Source organism: Amblyomma mixtum, chromosome 3 (genome assembly GCF_055824585.1).
Source record: "Amblyomma mixtum isolate Tamu chromosome 3, ASM5582458v1, whole genome shotgun sequence".
In the NCBI taxonomy this organism is placed as follows: Eukaryota; Metazoa; Arthropoda; class Arachnida; order Ixodida; family Ixodidae; genus Amblyomma; species Amblyomma mixtum.
The window spans coordinates 417,950,273-417,974,245 of record NC_143014.1 but is presented as its reverse complement, the minus strand read 5'-3'; the positions used below and the strand labels follow the sequence as shown (position 1 = coordinate 417,974,245).

The 23,973-nt window shown below is 45.1% G+C and overlaps 1 protein-coding gene across 6 annotated transcripts in view; it reads left to right on the top strand.

The window, feature by feature from the left end:
- The window catches only part of LOC149357809 (anaphase-promoting complex subunit 10-like), a 113,899-nt gene that overhangs the window by 76,785 nt on the left and 13,141 nt on the right, over positions 1 to 23,973 (top strand). For 2 of the 6 annotated variants that reach the window (XM_089584945.1, XM_089584947.1), the window contains exon 5: positions 19,546 to 19,919. The exons of 1 other annotated variant lie outside the window; for it this stretch is intronic. In XM_089584945.1, the coding sequence (XP_089441071.1) occupies positions 19,546 to 19,831 (286 nt within the window). In that variant the 3' untranslated portion in view covers positions 19,832 to 19,919. Of the gene's footprint in view, positions 1 to 4,774; positions 5,015 to 19,545; positions 19,920 to 23,973 lie in introns of those variants that run through there. 3 more of the 6 variants (XR_016291892.1, XM_089584946.1, XM_089584942.1) reach the window with 3 other exon arrangements.

The window sequence follows — 23,973 nt, the reverse complement described above, 5'->3', positions numbered from 1 at the left end:
CTTTCACTACCATGCTTAGCTGTACTCGAGACTAGTCAACACAGCTGAGCGTGTCTGTACAACATCCTGGGCTCCTCGCTTCTTCGACATATATACTCCCCCCTACAGATGCACTTTGGAAGAACTATGTGCGGCTTACAGCGCACCCATCAAAAAAGCTTCATATCAAATGCAGCAATAACAATGCTGCATATCTCATCAGCAATCCTCACGTAATTGACTGAGGAGCCAGTTTATTGAGGCAGCACATAACGAGGGGTGTGCCACCACAATATGCAATGCTGGATGCATGGGTTATCTTGCATAGTATACAACTCAAGACTGTAGGCTAAAATACCGCTAAAAGGAAGTCTCTGTCGATTGGCACCAACCAACCGTTACGATGTTGTGGTTATTTTGGTTAATTTGTGGTTAATCCTTTCCCTTTGCCAGCTGGTCTGATAGATTAGCAAGTGCATAGGAATTAACCATGAAGTCATCAGAATCATTCGACACCATAGGGGCATTTGCCGCTGCATTCTTCAGTTGTATCCAGCTATAGTCACAATATGAAGCATTGTAATAAGAGAGTAATTACTCATTGACGTCCACCCGAGCGCAGCCATACGGCCACAAAGGAAAGCTATACAGCTTTCACAGAAACTTCGTAGTTAAAGAAAAATTCGTCCTGGTCCGGGGTTCGAACCCGGAACCACCGCTACACCGGAGCAGTCGCTCTACCAATTGAGCTAACCGGGACGGCAAGCTTATGGTAGGGCCAGAGCGAATTGATCAATAACTCGAAGTGGGAACAGTGTTGATGGTGAGACAAATGTCGCTTATCTAAGATCTGATACTGCGTGACAAATAGGCTGGTACATTTTCAAATAATGAAACTGAAGGTTTGCTTATGCACTGGTCTTTCATTGCCAGTATCTTGCCTGCTTCGACGATTTCACAAGCCAGTGTGTTTTTGTTCTTCGCTATTACTTGCATTCTTTCAAATTCGGATTAACATCCTGTTTCCAAAATTTTACAGTTCTCACAGTGAATTGCAAGATGGCAGCATTACACAATATCACAAAAAGAACTAGCCTATCTGCACGCAATGCCTGGTTTTAGTTACACAACACTTGTCTTATCATGTGTATCCTAGGCTTTCAGCAGTATTTTTATTTTCTACCTTCACCACTTGCTCCTTGTTTTACACTTCTTCTTTTACCTCACAGTCAACTTTTATCACTTTTAACTTTTACGCTTTTTGGCCTGCTACTTGCTGCCCTCTGAGCTCTTTATCTCTTCTATCACTTGTCACCTTAAAGAGCATGTCTTATTTTTTCACTTGTTTTCATCGTGCTTTTAAGCGTTTCTTTCCGGGCCATTCTTCGCAACCTTTGGTTTTTTGATGCGTCATAGATACAGCTGCGCAAATTCTTGCTGGCCCAACCCCTACCTTTTCCGCCTAAAAAAAATCTACTAATCACACTGTTTTTGTGTTATATTGGTATCCCGTGATACAAGCTTTCATATGAAATGGACCTTGCCTAGCTTTTTTCGTCTTGTATCCTGACAGCTAGGAAGGTGTACAAATAGCTGTCCTCGTTTCTTCTGAAATGAAAGTTGGCAGTGCAGCGCTTCTGTCCACTTTGCAGCCTTCTGTGTAGTTCTTTGCCCGACAGAAAGTGTTGCTCTAGCTCTTCACTGTAAACAATGAAAACTTTCTGAGATTAGCTGAGCTTCTTGATTCATTCATTCATTCATTCATTTATTTTACCCTCAGGGCTTTCGCACTACATAGGGGGTGGGACAGGGAAAAAAACAATACATAGATCAAAGAGAGCGCTATATATAGAACAATATTGAAAGATGCTAAAAACAGAGGACAAAACATTGAGAACAAAAGTACAGAAGCTAAAAAATACAAGGATTAAAAAAAGAAAACCTTATATAGTCTATATATGGGTAGACAACATATCACAATTGGTCTGATTCTAACAGTGTGAGTAATTTGCTTTTAAAACGCGCAGTGTCGCTAACACAGGTGGCAGTGGGTGAAAGATTATTCCAGTCGTGACATGTTTTAGGGAGGAAGGAATTAGAACAGGTCACTGTGCGGCAGTGTGGAACAGCTACTTTTTGATTGTGGTCTATGCGAGGCGAGATGAAAGATGGTGCGTTTACACAGATGGCTTTCAGGCAAGGATTGTGGCAGTGAATTTTATAGAAGAGGCAAATGCGTGAAAGCTTACGGCAAGTGGAGAGTAAGGGGAGTTTAAGATTAGATTTCATTTCTGTTACACTGTCAGTGGGATGGTAGTTTCCAACGATGAAACGGACGCTTCGATTCTGTACGGCCTCTAGTTTTTTTGTTAATGTGATGGCGTCAGGATCCCAAATCGAGCATGCGTACTCTAGTGGCAGACGAATGAGAGTAGTATATAGTAGCATTTTCAGTGAAGGTGGAGAGGATGAAAAATTTCTGCGGACGTACCCTAGCATGCGGTTAGCCATTGAAGTAATGAACCTGATATGAGCATTCGAAGAAAGGTAATAACAAACATTAACGCCAAGATACTTGTAAGACGAGACTGGATTCAGCTGAGCGTCGTTAATAAAATAATCTGGGCTTGTTTGCTGCTTACGGGTTAAGCGCGTGCATTTGCATTTAGCTATGTTTATTTCCATTTTCAACAATTGGCACCAGTCATAAGTTTAATTTAATTCTGTGTGTAGCTGAACAATATCATCAGTGTTATTAATAACTCTGTAAATTACGCAGTCGTCAGCAAACAAGCACATGTTACATGAAATCTTTAAACGTAAGTCATTCATGTATATTAGAAATGATAACGGGCCAAGGACCGACCCCTGGGGCACACCTGAACGTACTGGCGCTGGTGATGAGTCGTGGTTATTGGTGAACACTAACTGAGTACAGTTACTAAGAAAGGCACGAATCAAATTGAGTACATTAGGGTCAATGTTATGTGGGCTCAGCTTAAAAAGTAAAAGAGAATAGCTGACTTTATCGAAGGTTTTTGAAAAATCTAAGAATAAGCAATCAGTAATGAGTCCAGAGTCTAAACAAACATGCAAGTCGTTAGTGAAAATCATTAACTGCGTTTCACATGAGAAGAATTTGCGAAAACCATGCTGTTTCGGAGTAAAAAACTGCTTTGATTTTAGGAAATTAACAAGATGACTAAATAGGATGTGCTCTAGAACTTTACATGGGACGGAAGTAAGTGTGATGGGACGGTAATTATGTGGATCTTGCGTATCCCCTGATTTGTGCAGTGGGATTATTTTGCCAGTGAGCCAGTCGGTCGGAAGGGTGTGATGGTTTAAAGACTGCGAAAAGATACACTGTAGTATAATGGAAGAATATCCTACGATACTTTTCAAGAATTTAGTACTGAGGCCATCGATACCACAAGAGGATGACAATTTAAGTTAGTTAATAATGCCACGAATTCCTTCTGAGGAGATGACGATGGGATCCATTGGTAAAAAGTGATATTTTATGAGCGAAGGTAAGACGGAAGTGTCGGTGGAGCTAGATAAGGCTTTGATAAAAGTGCTATTGAGAAGCGATGCGCGCAGTTGGTCAGGAACTGGAACCCCTTCCAGGGTAAATAGTTGTATGGTGGTATTTTGTTTTCTTTTCACTGTGTTCCAAAGCTGTTTCGGGTCATTACTTAGCATAGCTAGAAGAGTCTGACTAAAGAAGGTACATTTGGTTGACTTTAATGCCTTTGAATAAGCGACTGCAGCGGCTTTATACGCGGACCACCTGACTGCAGAGTGCGTGAAGCGAGCTGTCCTGAAAACTATTTTTTTCTAATTGGAAAGCTTATTAAGATACCTGTTGTACCAGGGGGCAGCACTGTTGCTATATGCCTTTTTGATGGGTATGTATTCATTTACGAGGTCAGAAACTCTAGATTTGAAGATCTCCCAGTTACGATGAACACTACGGTCGAGATAAGCACTCAAAAATTCATCTAAAAATAAAGACAGATTGTTATTAATAGCCTGGAAGTCAGCCTTGCTGTAATCTCTGATACTGAAGCTCAAATTGGGCTTATGCCGCACGAGGCGGACTTATGGTTGCTTGTCGGGGGAACTTATCACTCATCCGTCAAGGCAACTGTTTGGTCTAAGACCCTTTTCCCAAGCATTTCACCCTAGAAGAGCCGAGCACCAGGCCAGGGTAAATCTTGCACCCATTAAAGAAACCGGTGGGTACCCGGCGGCACTGGGGATCGAACCCAGCACCTCCCGAATGCGAGGCGGATGCTCTACCATAAGCCAGTCGCTACGTTTTCTACAGCTTCGAGACGCTTTCTAATATCGGCAATATCGCGTGTTGCCGCCTGTTGGTCTCGCTTCAACTCGGATAAGTCGTCACACATCGTAGCCTGGGCTGCTTCCATGCCAATGGACCTTTGACGTATGTCATCCAGGATTTTCGAAATTTCAGGGAGCGACGCATTCCCTGGACCAGGGTTACTCTCTATATCCCCACATATCAACAAAAGAAGAACACTGAAGGGTTGCAGCACTGCTTCTGGGCGTGGAAGCAAAACTAAACACCGGTCATCAAATTTAAAACATTCATAAGGAAGTTCACTGACCTACACAGCTGCAGAGCAATGGCGTCACCAGCGTGAGGCCATTGCTGCTGCGGTGCTTCCACGCCCACTGACAACGGTGCTCGAGATGCTCGGTTTTGTTGCCGACGTCAGCGCCGCACCCGTCGTTGTAGATGTTCCTCCGGATGCCTTGTTTGCAGCGAAGTCTCCCAGCGCCACCACTTCATTCAAGCAGAGGACGCAACTTGGTAACGACGAGTTGAAGGCTAGCGCGTCAGGACTGTTGGGAAACAGATCCAAGGACAAGTCTGCGACGAGGCTCCCGCAGGCCGGAGCCGATGAAGGGCCATACCGGCAGGGGCCCAAGAAGGCACCGAGAAACTGCACAAAGAACAGAGACCAGCGTAAGGCCATTGCTGCTGCGGTGCTTCCGCGTCATGAAAGAGGATTTACGTGTGTGCCAGATGTGGCAGATCACTATTGCAGCAAAGCGAATTAGAATAAAATCTTTGACGTGATGGTGAAGAATGTGATCAAGCATTTCACAGAAAATGAAATGACTGAAGTGAGTGCTTTTGTGCATCTGATGCCTCTTTTCTTGGATAGCAATTCCATGAGTACTGGAAAAGGGATGTATGCTACGGTGGAAAAGATACCTGGGTGAAAAGTGCATCATGCTGCGCCATCTAATGTTTTTTTTTTCCGTAACGCAAGTGCAAGTACTTTTGGGGCACTGCAACAGCAACAACTGACTCTCTTGGATAACTCCGGAGCTCACTCTATGCGACTGTTTCTCACCGAATAAGCACTATATCGGTCCCTTCATTACTAGGATCTTGTTGCTGCACTTCTCTTTGAGTAACTGTACTACTTGCGTCGCTTTGATACCCATTCTACTTATGCCCCTAGCACTGGTTGGTTTCTTAAAGAAATTTTAATCAGACATATATCTATGTTTGCTCATGCATGCACTTTTAGAAGAATACCTGAAGGTATCAGCATTTTCATTCATGTAACTAAACTCATCTTTCAGTGGCAGGCCTCTTTGCTTTTATATATTTTAGGCTGTACTATCTGCTTGTAAAATTGGTGGTCCGTGACCTTCGGTGGCATTGTAGTGGCGACTTCCGGTTGCCGCTATTGGTTTGCAGGGTCCCTTCAGGCTACAGCCATCTAAGGGCACAGCATGCGGTAATGTACTGTCAAGCATAATTTTGTTTTACAATGGGGCTTCCCTCTGAAAAATACCGAAAAAAAATTGCAATGCAGAATAGGTAATTTAAACAAAAGGAAATGATGTGAGGCTTTGCAAGTATGGACCTTAGCAAAGGCTAACACAAGGTGCGGTAATGTCGTCCCTGAGGCAACGCGATACTGCCAAAATTAGCTGGCAATGTTGAAATGTTGCAGGGGTTACACTTACTGAAAGGAGAAAATTAAGAAAGTACGGATGCTGGGCCACGTCTTAAGGTGGTACTGGTGAATCACTGTGTTTTCAAGGATTGTTCTGCTACCGTATACACCTCTGCACACAGACTGGGAAGCTACCGGCAAAGCGTTGTTTGGTAACTGTCATCACTCATTACTTAGTTAAATATGGTTTGGTTTGGTTTATTGGGGTTTAACGTCCCAAAGCGACTGAGGCTATGAGAGACGCCGTAGTGAAGGGCTCCGGATATTTTGACCACCTGGGGTTCTTTAACGTGCACTGACATCACACAGCATACGGACCTTTAGAATTTCGCCTTCAAGAAATTCAGCCGCTGCGGCCGGGATCGAACCCGCGTTTTTCGGGTCAGCAGCCGAGTGCAGTAACCACTGAGCCACCGCGGCGGGGCACTTAGTTAAATATGGGGTCCTTCACTCCATGCAAGGACCTTGACATGAAAGCTACAAACTGCTGGAAATGAAAAGTTGCATGTCATTCAGAGATTTGCCCTCGGCCGTTGTTTATGAGATATTCGACGGATACCTAGCACACTTCCGTCTTCCCTGCATCTCTGGAGGTATGTGCATATATCATATAGTGTAAAAAGAAAGTTTTCCATCTTTTTCGTCTTTCGTCCTTCCCACAGCGCAATGTATCCAACACAAGCCTAGCTAAACTCTCCGCTTTTTTAATTTCCACTTTTCTTTCGCTGAGGGGTCTAAAGCTACGCCCGACAGAGTGTTCATTCTCACTGAGCGTACGACGTCTGTAGCTGCCGGCCCATGGCTAAAGTGACGTCCAACATGGTCGTGGATGCTGCCATCCAGTGCACCATTGCTACTTGCAACACTCTTCTCTCTGAAGCATTTGCAAGTTCCATGCCACATATCACGACTTTCGAGGAGCTGCAAGGGGAAGTTTTCCCATTCTTATATCGCCGCCTGTCATTCAGATGAAGTAAGACAAGCCCAGCTCTCCCAAAAAATCTCACATATATATCTTCACACCCGGTTGTGTGTGCATGTAGCACTACAATCACTCGCACCAGTTCACATATGTTAGCAGCAAGCGACGCGGCGTACACCAGCATCTTGGTGCTTTCGCTCCAGTATTGTAATCTGTCGCCTCGTTCTGCTCATAATTTAAGCAAGTTATCACCAGCAGTGAAGCACAGCAGAATGCTTGCTAGATCGAGCGCCTATGCTGTGCACAGCACGCATATCCCTAGATGCATCTGTCCGTACTACATAAAAAATACAATGCTAGCTCTTTTTTACCACCAGATATAATAATCATCTTTAAAATATTTATATTATGCCTCACAGCCATGGCAAAAGCAATACTATGGCGAATTTATATACAGCAAATTATGTTATATTTATATTTATATATTTATAAATATTTATATTATAATATATTTACATTTATATATTTATATTTAAATATTTATATATTTATTTATATATTTATATTTATATACAGCGCTGACCTAGGTGATGCAAAGACATACTCCACCACAATACAGAAAATTATTGTGGAGAAGCAACCGCATAGCAGGAAGCATGTATAGCCTTTGTCTAAAGTTTGGAGTCCAAGGGGTTTTCTTTTGAGCCACACTGTGTCGTTCTTTATGAATCTCTCGCGCTCCAAATTTCCTGGACATAAGAAGATTCCTGGTACTGCCTCCTGCAATAGGTAGGACTTCCATGAATGCTCCTGGAGTCCCAATATAAAGCTTGGAAGTGAACCCCCTGGGCTCTGAACTTTTGACAAAGACTGTGCAGACCATTTCCGGGCTAACATTGACATTTCTGAGGGGAATACGAGGAAATTACCTAGCTCGCTGCTTGATCTTTCAGGTAGAAGTTGTCACATATTGAGTGATTCGAGCTTAGCGTGAGCCAATGGGTCCCTCTCAGCCAGTGCCACACACCACACGTGTATTTGGAGCACCGATCCCGCACGCACACTCAGCTTCGACTAAGGGCAGCGGATTGTCGCAAGTAAACAAGCCTTCAAGTTCATGAAGCGGAGTTCGGCGCACGACAGAAAAGCACACATGTGCACCACGTTGCATGGAAATAGTCGGAACTAATTTTTCAGTTCACACACTCTAACCAAACGATGTGTAGCGAACGGTGCAACCGGAGAACAGGGTGTTTGTCATGTGAACAAGCAGTTCATTGCATGGCGCTCTCGGAGTACGTGTGCCGAACACCAGTTGACCCATTCCGGGCAGAGAGTAGACATTCTTGTGCCAAAGGTATGACTACTCCTGGTCAAATTCAAAGGAGCACGATGAGAGTAAATCGAGCAGACCACCGGGCAAGAATCAAATAGCCGGACTTTGAAAAACACTGTCAGATTTGCCCGGTGTATTTGGAAAAAAAATGTTCCTGGTCCATCCGATGTACTGAGAGAACGGGGGGGGGGGGATGCACCGGGCCCATCCGACGTACCTTTAGCAACAGCCTTTTCTCGCAGTCAGTAGCGAAAGCAAACCATACAAAAATTTCACTGCTCTATTTAATAACCCCATTGTGAGTTGCATAGACAAAAGACTTAGCAGATGCATGCAATGCCAAAACATGTTGGAGCTAAAGAACATTGTTTTTTGACAGAACTCACAAAATGGGTGCTAACGTGAACAAGAAAGCCTCATTGACTTAGTGTGCTAAAAAAATTGGCTGCAAAAGTGAAGCACTTTGGTTGCAAAGGCTTGTGTACTCACACCATGATTCCAGTCATGCTGAATGACACGATAAGAACAAACACCATGCATGATACGCCACTAAGCCAGAGTGTCAAGCAAGGTGCTTTCTTCCAGTTCCCTGATTTTTCTATGGATTCCCTCACTATCTGAGTCAAAATCCTCTGACCACTGAAGAGGCCGGAAAACACGGCGGCCAATGATAATGGACAGTATACCTGATCTGTTGACAGCAAAAAACTACATACCCAAACTTCAAACGCTGCAATCAAAACAAATTTGCTCTTATTTGAGGCAGCTGATTTCTTCTTGAAGAAAGTCCAGCTTCAATGCGATTTATGAAGCTATCTTTGCTTTTATGTTCCATTTCTCTAACACTGGTGGTTAACAGCCTTTATTCTTCTGAGCAAACGTTGTTTCCGCTAAGTGTGTTGATATTTGAAATTCTAGTTTTTAAGCGCATAGCTTCAAAAACTGGCTTAAATTACAAGACAATTGTGTTTCCACCAAATAGAGCATTGAAAAGAACCAGACATTGGACAAATATTTAAATCCTCATCATTTATCCTATTCTTACACCGATTAAGCACCACAAAATAGGGACCAGAAATCATGTATTATTGGCACAATTCATCCGAGGTACAAATTTGTTCAGGGAAAAAAGTTATGATGGTTTGACTTAACGCTTTCATAAGGGAACTGCTAAATGTTACCATGAAGTATGGTAGGCTGTACAATATTTTATGCATGTTCCGACACAGAAAAGGCACATTTCTAGCTAGAGGCTAATCCAGCTAGATGAAAAATTTCCTCACTGGGGGGATATCTCAGTTATCCTCACAAATGTGACCAACTTAACAGAGGCAGAGTGCAGCGCATTGCTGAGAAACAGAAGATTATGTGCAAAGCCGTGGAAGAGCAGCAGCCTGGGCTACATGAGCGCAACAACCCAGCACATGCCACTGCAGCTAGCGTTTCAGCCAGTTAGGGCACAAGGATATCAAATTTTATAAGGCGAACATGGCAGGCAGGGTGAGCTAACTTGTAAAGGCGGTAAGCTTCTCGCATAGACCGGATCATGAGGTGTTTAGGTACCGATTCCTTTTTATCTTCCTTCTCCATTTTTACCACATATTTAATGTTAAGAATTTGTCTGGAGCGATGGAGTGTATCCATAATGTAATATTCTAAAACCACGTTGATGTCACCGTGCTTTTGCTTACATCTTGTGAATCTCTCCTCCGTTGACCATACGCCTTTTTCATACACCAGCTTCGCTTTTTGAATAGCACACCTCGTTGCCTGAGGAATGATGACCTGCACATCTAGCACAGTGAGGATACATGGCAGCACTGTCAGCAATCGGGAACATTCTTGAAAGGACGCCTGGTGCTATAAAATTTGGGATCTCGCAAGGCATTATGTAGCTTCGAAGCAGCTGCCTAGCGCGGCTCCTTTCTACAGCGGAGGTAGCTCAATAAAGGCTTCTTTAGAGTAGCGACGGGCACATTGAATTCTTAAGTAAAATCCAAATAAACACAAATTAACCCCGCCGTTGTCGCCCAATGGTTACGGCACTCGGCTGCTGACCCGAAAGACTCAGGTTCGATCCCGGCCACGGCGACCGTGTTTCGATGGAAGGGAAATGCAAGGCGCCCGTGTAGTGTACGATGTCAGTGCACATTAAGGAACCACACGTGGTCAAAATTTCCAAAGCCCTTCACCACATCTCCCATTGCCTGAGTTGCTTTAGGATGTTAAAAGCCATGAAACCATGAAACAAATTGGTCCTAAAAGCACGTGCAATAATATGCCTCGAGCCATATAAGTCATTGTGTTAAAAGAATATGCAAAGCAAGTAGGGCCTTTAAATCTTTCATTATAGGAAAGTACACCTATGAACTGGGAAACTGCATCGTTTGAAATTTAGCCACTTAGATCCAGTACTATATCGACGTTCTGAGGCTTGAACTTGCTAAAAAAATATTACGCACTACTAAAGACTGAAAACATGAAATGTATTTTGTATTTATTTTTCGAACTCAAACAATATACTAGAAATCATATTAGTATGTTATACATACGAAGTACTGAGGTGTATTCAGAGAAATTTAAAGAAAATCAAAAGTTTTTTTCAAATCCACAGAAAACTTGCTTCTTTTTTGGCTATTTTGAAATTTTGTCAATTTTGACGCACTGTAGAGAAAAAACCTACTGGTCCAGAATTATAAAATTCGCCAGAAGTAAGAAAAAGCAACTGGGAAATGCTGAGAAAAAGATTCATCGGTGATATCTCAACGCGTCTTGCGTAACGGTTGTGCTAAAAAGCGCCTTTTTTGCAGCGCACAGTTTCTTGAGCAAAGTTCACGATTTTTTCCCCTGAAGAAGAAGGCAACAAACAAAATGTTATCTAATGTTTGCAAGAGTACAGTTAAAATGCTAAGATTAACTTAGAAAAAACTCATGCGTGACAAAAAATATGGTGCATACAGGAGGGCCCCAAACTTGAAACTTTCCGAAATGGGAAAAATCACATTCTCCACCTCTTGTGATTACGATTTTTTCCGAAGAAAACTACAGTGTTACTCGCAAAACCAAGGTTCATTTCTTTGTGTAGATATATTTGCCCATCGCGTGTAAAAATTTAATTGACAACAAAAAAATGGTCTTGGGACCTCGATTACTGTAACAAGCATATATATATATATATATATATATATATATATATATATATATATATATATATATATATATATATATATATATATATATAGATATATATATATATATTGTGTTATTAATTGTTATTAAAACATAACCTCTCCAGAAGTATCCTCAAGCAATGTGAGCAATTCGAATCTGCAAGACGTCAAGCATCCTTCAACAATCATCTTCAACCCAATTTACCTCTACACGATCCAGAGGGGACATCCACTACATAAATACCCCCGAAAGCAGAAGATTTGACAGCCGTAGCCGGAGCTCAGAGGTGGAGCACCGAATGCGTAATTCGGAGGTCGTGGGTTCAGCTCCCACCGGCGGCATGTGGTTGTTTTTTATTCTGCTTTTCTAATCAATTAGCTTTAAGCGATAACATATTCAGTGACATTCTACATTGATCAACACCACAAAATAAATAAATTAATTAAAATCCCCTGTGTCCCTTGGTTGTTGTGGCTGTTGGCTTCTCTCATATATATATATATATATATATATATATATATATATATATATATATATATATATATATATATATATAAGCCAGATAGTCGGAATCGTAGCTATAGTATACCCTCCAAATAAAGCCGGAACCACATACGCTGCCAGAGCTCAAGATCAAAGAAGCCCCAGCAGCAGTAGTGGAAATGCGATCAAACCATCACAACGTTCATCGCACAGTTACATGAACACAAGTCCTCATACTTACTAATAGTGAGAGAATGCTGACAATTTCTGCGAAGTACCATCTATGACGTCAAATCCATCAAATCTGCATGGCGACACATTCAAATCTATATATAAACAATGGATCCTTACATGGCCACTAAAGGGTTACATTGCATGCACATATGCACTCTTCAGCAAAACCTCGCCCCCAAGTCCTGTGATGCCGTGGCCAAATATATATGACCGCTATGAGCATGCAATGTGTATAACTTCCACCAGAACAGCCATACACTGCTACACAATCTCAGAAGCAATATAGTACCACCCTCTCCAACCCTTTTATATTAGTGACTGGGCACCATGCAATGCAGGTAGTACAGCCGTAATCTGTAAAGAAGTGGTTGCAGATCAATTCCAGAAAAAATAGTTTTATTTGTCTTTCCTTTCTACAGATTTCTTTAGAGCACTATTTTACCAGCTGCATTAACCAATCAGCAGAAAAGCAAAATTTCATTCCATAGCTGATTAGTTGTCTGGGTTCAGCAAACATTTTCTTACTTTTTAAAGATTGCTTTTGCACTTTGCCAGCATTTTCATAAAAGGGTCCTATGATAAAGTGATGTATACCTATAACTTCGATCATCACTGGATATGTGAGAAGAGCCAAAACCAAAACAAGGAAGGTTATCACAACTCAGTTAACAAGTGAGGTCAGTACTTACCGCTGTGTAACTCCAAGCAGGGGCTTGTTTACTTGCGGTGCACAACATTGGAAGCAAAGTGCACGAAAAACATGAGCTTCAAAGCTTGGCATGGGTTGGTTCCGTGCATCACTGCCAGGGTGTCAAGGCATAGGGGGAAGCTCTTTGCAGTAAGGAAACTGCCTCCTGCACAAAACAAGTTTTAAATCAGGAATGCTCGCCCGAGTGCGGTACCACACGGAATTACACATTTTGCAATGATGACTGATTGATTGATTTATGCGGTTTAACGTGCCAAAGCGACTAAGGCTATGAGAGACGCCGTAGTGGAGGGCTCCGGAAATTTCGACCACCTGGGGTTCTTTAACGTGCACTGACATCGCACAGTACACGGGCCTCTAGAATTGCTCCTCCAAAGAAATTCAACCGCCGCGGCCGGGATCGAGCCCGCGTCTTTCGGGTCAGAAGCCGAGCGCCATAACGACTGAGCCACCGCGGCGGCTGCTCCTTTTGCAATGATGAAAGGAGAACATGGCATGTCCCCGATGTCGTCATCACTGGCAGATTCCTGGCATAAGAGGGAGTTAAATGCATATAAGAATTGTCTACTAAAGTAGTACCATGTGAAAGCTGCAACTTTAAACCAGTTAGAAATAAGCATATAGCAGAGCATAAGTATAAATAAGAGCAAAAAATGGCTGAGGCTTAGCTAAGGTTAAGCCTAGTCAGATGCGAAGCATATTGATGGCTAGTTTTGGTAATGCATGGCTTTCCTTGGTTGACGTTCATCCCGCTCTTCATCGGTCTCTGTGGCACGCTGAAGCTTTCGCTTCTCGTTCAAATCAGCCCTGCTTCTAGGCGGCATCCCAACACCTGGCCGCCTCGTAAGTGGCCGGAGAGCGAGGCAAGCTCAGCTTTATACCGCTGCTGTAGCGTTACGTGGCCAGCTGCAGCGCCTCTGATGTGGAGCCTCCACCGCCGCGGCCGACCGCGCGAGCCGGCAGCCCATCTCTCCTCTGCTGTGACGTCATGTTGTCACGTGGTCAGCCGCCGCGCCTCTGATGTGGAGCCTCCACCGCCGCGGCCGACCGCGCGAGCCGGCAACCCATTTCTCCTCTACTGTGACGTCATGTTGCCACGTGGTGTCACGTGGTCACGCTAAAGGTCAATGGTAGCTCCACCGCCGCGCTCGACGGGCTGTAGTGTAGCTCTAATAATATGCTTCCCATAAAAAGAGGCGCTCCATCGAGTGGTGTCAAGGGACTGTCCTAGCACTGCAGTTAATCCGGCTGACCGGTAGTGAATAACCTGGCACCTGCCAACCCCCTCAAATGTCACACTACTAGGTCACAGGGGATTATTTAACATAAGTAGAGCGCAGCTTGAGTTTTATCTAAGCCAGCGAGCAAAATGTTTGTAAATGGATGTTTTAAGTAGAATAGTGCGAGGTACTAAGGGGCGCAGTCGCCGTGATCGGCGCATTGGTGCGGAAAGTTCGCGCTCGCGTAGTGCATGCTGAATGGTGTACAGTTATCTCGAGGCCCCCATTTAACGAGTACAAGAACTATTTGCTAAAGAAGCACCAGAAAAACGCATGCAGCAGATATCGTATTCAACAACCACAGAGCCCGAGCAGACGCACGCGGCACGGTTGTGGTCGGGGTGTATGGATGGATGGTAGTGGCGTAACCCTTCGTATCGGGCGGTGGCTTGCGCCTCCTAGCCTAGGATTCCACCACCCCCCCTTTTTCAATTTGTTTGTATTTTAATCTGTGTAATTTGGCCATCTTTCATAAAGTTACTCCTGCCTTGACCTCTTCCATGGGCTGGCCGAAGCGATGGCGATTGCCATTGGAGGATCGGGAGTGAGCTCGCATGTCGAAGGGGCTCAAAATTCTGGAATGTCGACTCGAATGACATCAGTGCTGTTGGAAAACTTCCCTGTGGCAGTGCAAGTTCGGCATTTGGAACGCCCGTGTAGAAACTTTCGGCTGAAAACTAAAATCACAATGTTATACCTTACAAAATAAACGCAATTACTGCATTACTTGGACCTGCCTGAATAAACGACGATAAAAATAAAAAGATACAACGTACACTTGTGATCCTTTCTTGGACGAGAAACGAAATTGAAAAGCCCGCGCTCTTTGTCGTGCTCCTCCGCTAACCAATCGCGTACTTCCCTGGCCTAAAATTTCCCGCGCTTACTCGGTTTTTAGGTGTGCATATCAGCAGACAAAGCAAAATTTGTGCCCACTTCACTTTCCCGCAAACTATAACACTCTTCCCTGTTTCTCGCTTGTGTTCCTCTCTCTTCCGCGCGCTGTGCACCTTTTGTGAGACATAGTGAAGCAGCAGTGACGCATCGGTGGTAAAGCGGCTGTGGTGGGCACGCTATTTCGAAAGAATAGAATTCGCTCTCCACTCATACGCAAGCGTGCTCTTGATTCTTTGCAAGTGAATTAGGACGCTCAAAACAAGATATGGAGACTGCTAGTCTTGAGATCTGTAGTGGTAACTAAAGCTGCCCGTCCACTTAAGATTTTCCAAGTGCCCCGGCGTTTTTTTCAACAGCGGTACAAGCCTGCAACAACACTTCCAAAAGACAATAAAAAGTGTATCATTGATTCCGGTAAAAAATTGGCAGGGGCTTAGCTAAGGTTAAGCCTGGATATCTCGAAGCGAAAAGCTGCGGTAATGCTTATAGTTTAGCTTATGGTTACGGTTGGTTATTGGTTATTGGAGTTTAGCGTCCCAAAGCAACTCAGGCTGTGAGAGACGCCGTAGTGGACGGCTCCGGAAATTTCGACCACCTCGGGTTCTTTAACGTGCACTGACATCGCACAGAACACGGGCCTCTAAAATTTCGCCTCCATCGAAATTCAGCCGCGGCGGCCGGGGTCGAATCCGCGTCTTTCGGGTCAGCAGCCAAGCGCCGTGACCACTGAGCCACCACGGCGGGGTTAACTTATGGTTATGCTTTTTGATTTAGCCTATGGATATGCTTACGGTTAACTTATGGATATGCTTATGGTTTAACTTCCGGTTATGCTTATGATTTAGCCTATGGTTATGTTTACGGCTTAACTTACGGTTATTCTTCGGTTAGCTTATAGTTATGCTATACGTCTGCCTTGTGTAGTTATGAAAATTGCTTATGAATGATATATACCATAAGTTACGCAGGATTATTAAACTTCTTTATCCATCATTGTTGGGCACGTTGAATGCGCACGCCTATTCTCTGGCAAGCGGGTATATAGCCGGCCTCCGCGATAAACACGCGCTTGAGGCGAACGTCAAACGATGACGCATAGCGCACGGCAGCGTGCGCCTGTTCTGATGGGCAAGCGCACCTTATATACCCCTCCTTCCAAATGCGCACTGCGCACGACAGCGGCGAAAGGTCAAACGATGGCGAGGAGGAGAAGCGGAGGCGCACATGCGCAGTAGCCTGCGCCGTGAGTGACGTCACTCATACTCCGACATACGCCAAGGTGGATGTAGAATGGTGGCGAAGGCTGGGCCCAAAAACGGTCTAGCGCGACTGCAGCACAGCCACTTTGGGCGGCCGAAACACTAATATAATGAAATTCAAAAGCACAAATAAAAATGCTATAAAACAACAAAAACAAATGAATATTTTAATGCCACGTTTTATAAAATAGATAAACTATTTCAGCAAAACATATTAAGCCGAATTTTGTAATTTTTGCAACGCTCTTGTTGCGCCCTCTGTGCATTTCCAGCGCGATTTTGCAGGCCTTGTTTCGGTACCCGGCCCCCATGGCCGGCCCCCCTTGACCACAGTGGCTGCGGGAGCTTACGAAGCGATTTCTTATCTCCAGCTGCCTGCTATGGCGCGCCTTGGAAAGCGTGCAAATTAAGCTCGCCGGTCTCGAAATGGCACCTTTAAGAAGTTTTTGTCGTCCTTGCCCGTCGCTTCTCTGTCACCGTTTGGCAAGATCTGCACCCCGCTGCACCGCTGCAGCGTTTCCTTCGGTGTACGGCCAGTGCGAAACCTTTTCCCGAGGCTTCGCGCTCATCGTTTCAAGCGCTTAGCTCTGCATTTCAAGATGAGGTTGCGGCATGTGAAGAAACCTTGCTCCGTGGCACATTGTGACAGCGTGGGTTGTACCGTGGGTGTCTTACCAAGCCTGCACCGCTTCCCTCTGGACTTTCGCAGGTGAGCTATTGCCGTTTTCGTCTGCTCTAGATATGCTTTTGTCGGGCTTTCCGCGCCCATTCGTAGCTGTAACCGTTTCATACGCACTTGGCTTCATGTTATCGGGATGTTTTAGTAAATTGACTTGCCGCATGTTCAATTTAAAACCAACTGCGTTGCCTAACAGCTCTGAGCATGACATTAATGGGTTTTGCAGCACCGTGAAGCCAATTTGAGGATCCCCTCGCAACTGACAGTATCGAAACTCAACCATGTGTATGTGCGCCGCATTGACTGTGCCTTTACTGAATTCGCCCAGCAGTAGTTATTGCCGTTCTACGTATACATGACCGTCAATGTAGTTTTAGACTCATTTTGCTGCATCGCTCTCGTCACTCTTTGAGCATAGAAAAGTAGCTAGCCGCGTGGTATCAGGCGAGCTTAACCGCACTCTGAGGCGCGGAGGCTTGGCGCGAGCATTTTCTGCCATAGTTATAACGTACTGCATTTAGGTGAAAGGAATCTTGGCGTATTGACGTTTGGAGTATATGGTATTCATTTGGGTGCAGTTGTATAACGTGTATGCTGCTTCATGTCCAGGTGCAAAACGTGGGTGGAGCTCTGCCGCAACCTCAGCCTGGAGAAGACGCCGTGCCAGCTGCGAGACCTGAGGGTTTCTTCCAAGCACTTCGAACTGTTTGTGTATCTGCGGCCAGGATGGCTGCGTCTCGATGCTGTGCCTACTCGAGGAAGGAGTGGCTGTATTGAATATCCCTGCACTTCACTTTAAACTGCACTTCATGTATATTTTGATTTGATTAGAATTGCTTCAAATTACTTCGGTTAGCGACAAGAAGGAGCTGTTGAGGTTGTGCGCAGGCCCTATGTATGATGTAATGCTCTAGCGTTGAGCAGATTTGTTGATGCTAAAACTTGTTAATACTGTCATGCAGGTGTGAACATAGCTGCTGTATTCTTTCAGTTGAAGAAATGAAATGTGAAGAGTAATCCCTGTGTGCTGCATGGTCTATGTGTTGATGCGCGTACTATGTCATGTCACGTTTGCCTCAATGGAAGCTGTCGTAGCATTGTTTTCTATACTTTTCAATTTCCTACCTAACAGCGTTCGTGGAACTTAAGGGCTTTTTCCTAACCGCACTGTGACCATTGAGATGAATAGCCAGCTTAAAAAAACTACTGCTTGAGCTGCCTGTGACGCGCATTTTTTGTTGGTGTGCTTTATCGCTGTATTTGTTTGGTTGCTGTAATAAACCATGAATATGAAAACCATACTTACCGTGCACTGTATTGCAAACTGTGCACTTGAGCCTGTGCTTTGTGCATCACACCTTGATATACTCAAAAGTACTAGCACCAGCATTTCCACCAAGGTTTCCACTACGAATCATGCATTCTTACCCAGCGTCTGCAAGTGTTGCTGCCTTTCTGTGCTGCCTTCTTTGCCAGTCACTTTCATTGGGTTCCCAATTGCACATTAACAAGGCCATAACTAGCAGAAACTCGAGCACATTCGACTGGCAAAGGTTGGTGCGCACTGAAAGGCAACCTTAAAGCGATACCGGCTCGAAAATGCGGGTTCTATAAAAAGACCACTTCATAATTCGCGCCAAAAGCGTAGGTATGCGTGACGTCATTCAACGTCACTCATACGTAGTTTGCCCCCCAAATTAGTGGCGCTGGGGTTCCCCCATGAGCCGCCATGTTTTAGACCAATGGGCGTCTATGGAGCCTTCGCTACCATGGTATATCTACCTTGCATACGCCGGCTCACGCGAAGCGCTGTGCTGACTAGCGTAGTGAAGCTTTTCGCTTCAAAATGTGCGCCACTTACCTTGTGTGCGAACGGTCTGAACGGTGAATGTCCCGGACGCAGCACGCCGGTATTATTCTAGCTTTCCGCTCATCACGTCAATGCCGCCAATGGATGAATGCAGGACCGCAGCAAATAGGACTGCAGAATGTGCACTGCTTCTCATTCTGCGCGCTAATATTGCGCTTAGAAACTTTTTGACGCTCAAAATATGTGACGGGACTGAGGAAAGGTGGCAATGGTTTTTCGGATCACTTTTTTGTGCAATGGTGGTGCTCACGTCACCAAAGTTCGGTGAGATGGGGGTGTTGCGGCTCCAAAAACAGAAAATTACTTTTTTTTCGTTAACGCGTTTCTGTTAAAGGCGTAATTATGACAACAGAAAATTTCCGTAAAAATACCTGCAATTTCACACACATTTCTTACTTTGTCATTCTTGTGTTCACCCTGTCGCACTCCTGCGCCGCTGTTATGCCCAAGAGTGCAGTGTGGATCAGGTGGCCTCTGCGTGATCTCCACAGTCTGGCCACTCCTTTCCTACCCCTCTGCTCTCGACATTCATCCGCAACTGCGCGGAATGCTCCCCATTCGTACCACGAACGCATCTTCTAGGCTAAATAGGCGGTCCTAATGAGCTAACGCCGGTGAATTTCAGTTTGCGCCCCACATTGCTGATTGCTGTTGCCCGCTGAATGAAATTGCCCGCATGCTATACAGTGTCAACATTTTGTCTGACCTATGTTTCCAGGATTGCCGTGAAAGTGGGAAGCACTTTCCACGACCTGCGGGTGGTCAAAACTGTTCACCTGAATGAGCCAACGGGATGGGTGCAGATTGCTATGCAAGACTTGGCTGGCCACCCTGTCCGCGCCTTCCATGTGCAGATTGCAGTCTTGGAGAACCACATGGATGGCTTCGACACCCGTCTGCGACAGATTAAGTTGTACTCTCCTGCTCAGCGAGCCATCGTCAGTGTCTTGCCGGGCCTCCACTTCACGAGTGCGGAATGCATTGCCTTCAGCTGCATCCGCTGAGAGATCAGCGTGTAAGCATTATTGCACGATAGATCATGATGGGATTTTGTACTGATTTAAGCAACTTAAAGCGATTCGTTTCTGCACACGTGTCGTGTTTTCATACGTAATCTTCTCAACCCGGCTATTCTTGTCTCTACTCTTGCTCAAGGTCAAGCATAACTGACTGCACGGAAGAATCTAAAGAAGTCGTTACGTCGTTACTAATTTCTGAAAGGGAACAATGAATTGCTAGACGTGAGCAGTAGTTGTACACAAAGGGCTATACTTCGTGTCATATGACATGCTTGCTTGCTCCAAGCATTGTTCGTCAGCCTGTGTCTGACCACATATGTCTAATACCGTGAGCGCACCGCGCAGTTTTAACAAAAATTATAAAGGAGAGCAAACCACAATATTGGTTGTACTGAAGACAGTACTAACGTACCGCGCGTGCGTGTAATGGCCAGACCGACACAGTGAAACAGACTTCGCCACAGAACCTCATCTTCAGTCGTATTGTATTGCACTTAAGAACCTGACGGCAAAGAGAAGCGCCGGTTGAGCCAACACTGCTGCTCTGCTTTCGTAGTCCAAAGCGTTGCTCGGGAGGCCGCGGCGTATAGCAGCGCACGAACACTCGCTGGCGTTGAAGCAGCGGATCTTTTACGATGCTTCCGCGGCCACATCTACCAACAGAAATAAAGTGAGCAAAAACGCCACACCTGAACCGCGCTTAAATGGTATAGCGTCTCGGCAGCTGGCAGGCGCTGAAAAATCTCGAAGAAGACAGGGTGGTGGCCATTCTTCCCGGACATAAGGATGCCCACATTACTTAATCTGCAGTCGCGTCCAAAGCCCTGTGGTCGGTAAATAAGAGCGCGATTACTTTTCCCAAGCCAGGTTTAGAAGTTTATTCTTTTTAGACATTTCATGTGCACAGTCTTCCCTAGCTGGCCAACTAAGCCGCTTGTGCTCTCACTCCTCACGGGGACGCTGACCCGTCCCTGGTTCATGCATGCTATACGAAACCAGCAGCCTACAAGACCTGGCTCTCATCCGTATTTTGTTGCCAGCATCAGTTTCGCTCTACCGGGACGCCGACTGGATCGTCGGCCACGCATGCTATACGAGACCAGCACTGTACCAGCTCTGGTAAGGAGCTCCATACTGAGTGCGTGAGGAAGAACGTCGGACACCGCCGTATCTTAACCGCTTTCACGAAGGAGAAAGTGGTTGTTGGTTTCAACCAGGACCGCGGTTACTGTACCAGTAGCTTATTTGTGGATTGCATTCGTCGGCGGCAGTCACCTGAGGGACCACGAATGCGCATGAGTTATATGCATCGGCACTATAAGCCAGCACACTGAACTGCAATCCAGGAATGGGTATCTGAGACAGGAAATCAATACTTATGCAAGCATTCGTCGTCATATTTGCTTCCATTGAGTAGCCAACGTATGGAGCGCTCTTCGCAGCCATAGCTTCGGATTTCAGCTAAGAAAGGCAAGAACTGAGGTAAGGTACAAAACGAGCGACTGGCTCTACCCGAATGGTTTTGTTTCTTTAGCCTGAAATGATAGCCGACTTTAATAATGCCATAGCTGGCTGTAAGAAAGGTCATAATGAGCTATTTATTGAACTTGCGATACTCTACCGAAACTAAATGCGGGTTAAATGCTCTCCAATGTTTCCGGACACCTTATTTCCTTTAAGGGCATAACTTGCAGCTTTCTTCTGATAGAGTGTTGCACCTAGCGGTGATTTATTTGTTTCAGGAGAATTTAGAGTCTTTCAGAGGAAAAAAAAAAGAAACTATGAGGCCGCATAATTACATACCTTAAGATGCAACGGATGCAAATTTATGAAGACACCCCAAGCACAGCGCGAGAGATTGGCAGTTAAACACGCGGGACGTTCGGCTGCGGCGGTGATGCAGAAGTCTAATGCACTGGCCAGTGAAGCTAATCATCTCGCGCCGCCGCGGGCTCGAAATCCTCTCACGGTCATTAAGTTTTCATTCATTAGTTGGTTGGTTGGTTTATGGGGTTTAACGTCCCAAAGCAACTGAGGCTATGAGAGACGCCGTAGTGAAGGGCTCCGGAAATTTCGACCACCTGGGGTTCTTAAACGTGCACTGACATCGCACAGTACACGGGCCTCGAATTTCTCCTCCAAAGAAATTCAACCGCCGCGGCCGGGATCGAACCCGCGTCTTTCGGGCCAGCAGCCGAGCACCATAGCCACTGAGCCACCGCGGCGGCCTCCATTTGTGGATAGACTGGCTGAATGTCTTTAAGAGGTCTAAGTAAGTAAGTTAGTAAGAGGTCTAAGAAATGCCTTCTGCCTTACTCTTCCGCGCATACGAAGCTTGTCAAACGAGCAATAGCTTTGGCCGCCTTGAACAATGCCCTCAAAAGATCGCGCCATCACCGACAGCAAGCTAGCATGGAATCTCAGCTGAAACGTCTTCGCGAAGCGGGTTTCCCGGATGCCTTCCTTTTAGGGATCGGCTTCAAGCTCCTGAAAGATCTCCGCCTATCTAGCCTCCCGATGAGGCCACCCAAAGAAAGAGAGAAGATGGCTGTTATGCCGTATCTGCACGGGATCAGCCACTCGTTGAAGAAGATAGTAGGGCGTGCTGGAGTGAATTTGATCCTAACCGCACCCAGAAAGCTCATTACGCTTTGCAGAATGGTGCACGAAGATGCCCCTAAACCAGCGCGGTGCAGTAAGAACATTGAAAAAAAAAATGTTCACCACCTGTGACACGGAGGTAATCTACGAGATACCGCTGTCATGCGGCGCTTCTTATGTGGGCCAAAGTGGACGCTGCATAAACGACCGTCTACGAGAGCACGCCATTAACATCCGCACGGGATACGGCAGCACGCTGGCAAAACACGTACCTGCCTGTCATTGCACACCTAACCTTGGACGAAGCCAGATTTTGAGGCGGTATAATCATCAGCCCAAACGTGAACTATATGAAGCATTCATCATAGATAGGAAAGGCGCGTCATGCGTTAGCACTCCATCGATGGCACTGACAAAAAAAAAAGATTCAATATCTTGAATAACCATTGACAACACGATGCGACAGGAGGATATCTTCCTCGCCTTCTTTTGGTTTTTGTTTTTTGGTTTTTTTTTGTATTCCTTTCTGGTATTTATTGCGAGCAATGCAATAAACCATGCAGTTGTAAGTTCAGCGCTGTGTGTGCGCGTCTTCTTTCTTCGTCCCGTGTAAGCGCGCTGTTTTACGGTGAGATGATATGGTGCACCTTGTAAGAGTGGAATGGTCACAAAATTTCTATAGCAACCAGATGCCCTTCTCAAGATATGTCATGATGACTAAGCAATGCGAAAGACCACCCTCAAAAACAAGTTACCCTTCTAACACTGAGCTGGCCTCTCATGCTTCACGCTCATGCCTCCCCTTTTACTGTCATTGTGGGGCACATGGCTACAATACAGGCTCTTCTACTGCTCAGCCTGCACTGATACCTGACATCTCACTGATGTCTTAGCTGCCACTGCTCTTTTTAAAAGCACCACTAAGCATGATTCAACTTCATATGAAATAATTTTAGTGATCATTAATACTATATGGGCTACCTTTGTGGACCAAACTGAACCTGTAAAATAACTGCATGAGCCGCAAGAAATAAACATCTGACTGTTCAAGCCTGACCAAAACTAGTTCCATGTGCCTGTCATTAAACCACCAACATAAAATGCATATAGCTTACTGAATTTTAAAAGCACTAGTTAAGCAATTACATGTAGACATGAAATTCGTTTCATGAGCGTCCAGTGAATTTTCGCAGCAGGACAAATGTTGCTCGATTTAGATGGTGACCTTTTTTAATGTTTCTTGTTTTCCTTTCTTGAATAAAAATTTACAGATGCAAGTGGATGCTGGTGCCACATCTTATTGGTGCTGCTGTAGTTAGTATACAGAAGTATAAACTTGCTAAACATTCTACACTGGTGAATCAATATATGTGCATGCTACCCCGCATTTCAGATTTCATCAGACAGAAAATTTAGGTGCTTTCATCTTTCCACTGTATGTCAGCGTACAAACACCCTAGACTGGTCATGGTTCTGCTGCAGGCGGTCCAGCAGGTACTGCTGTACCGCCTGCAGATAACATCACA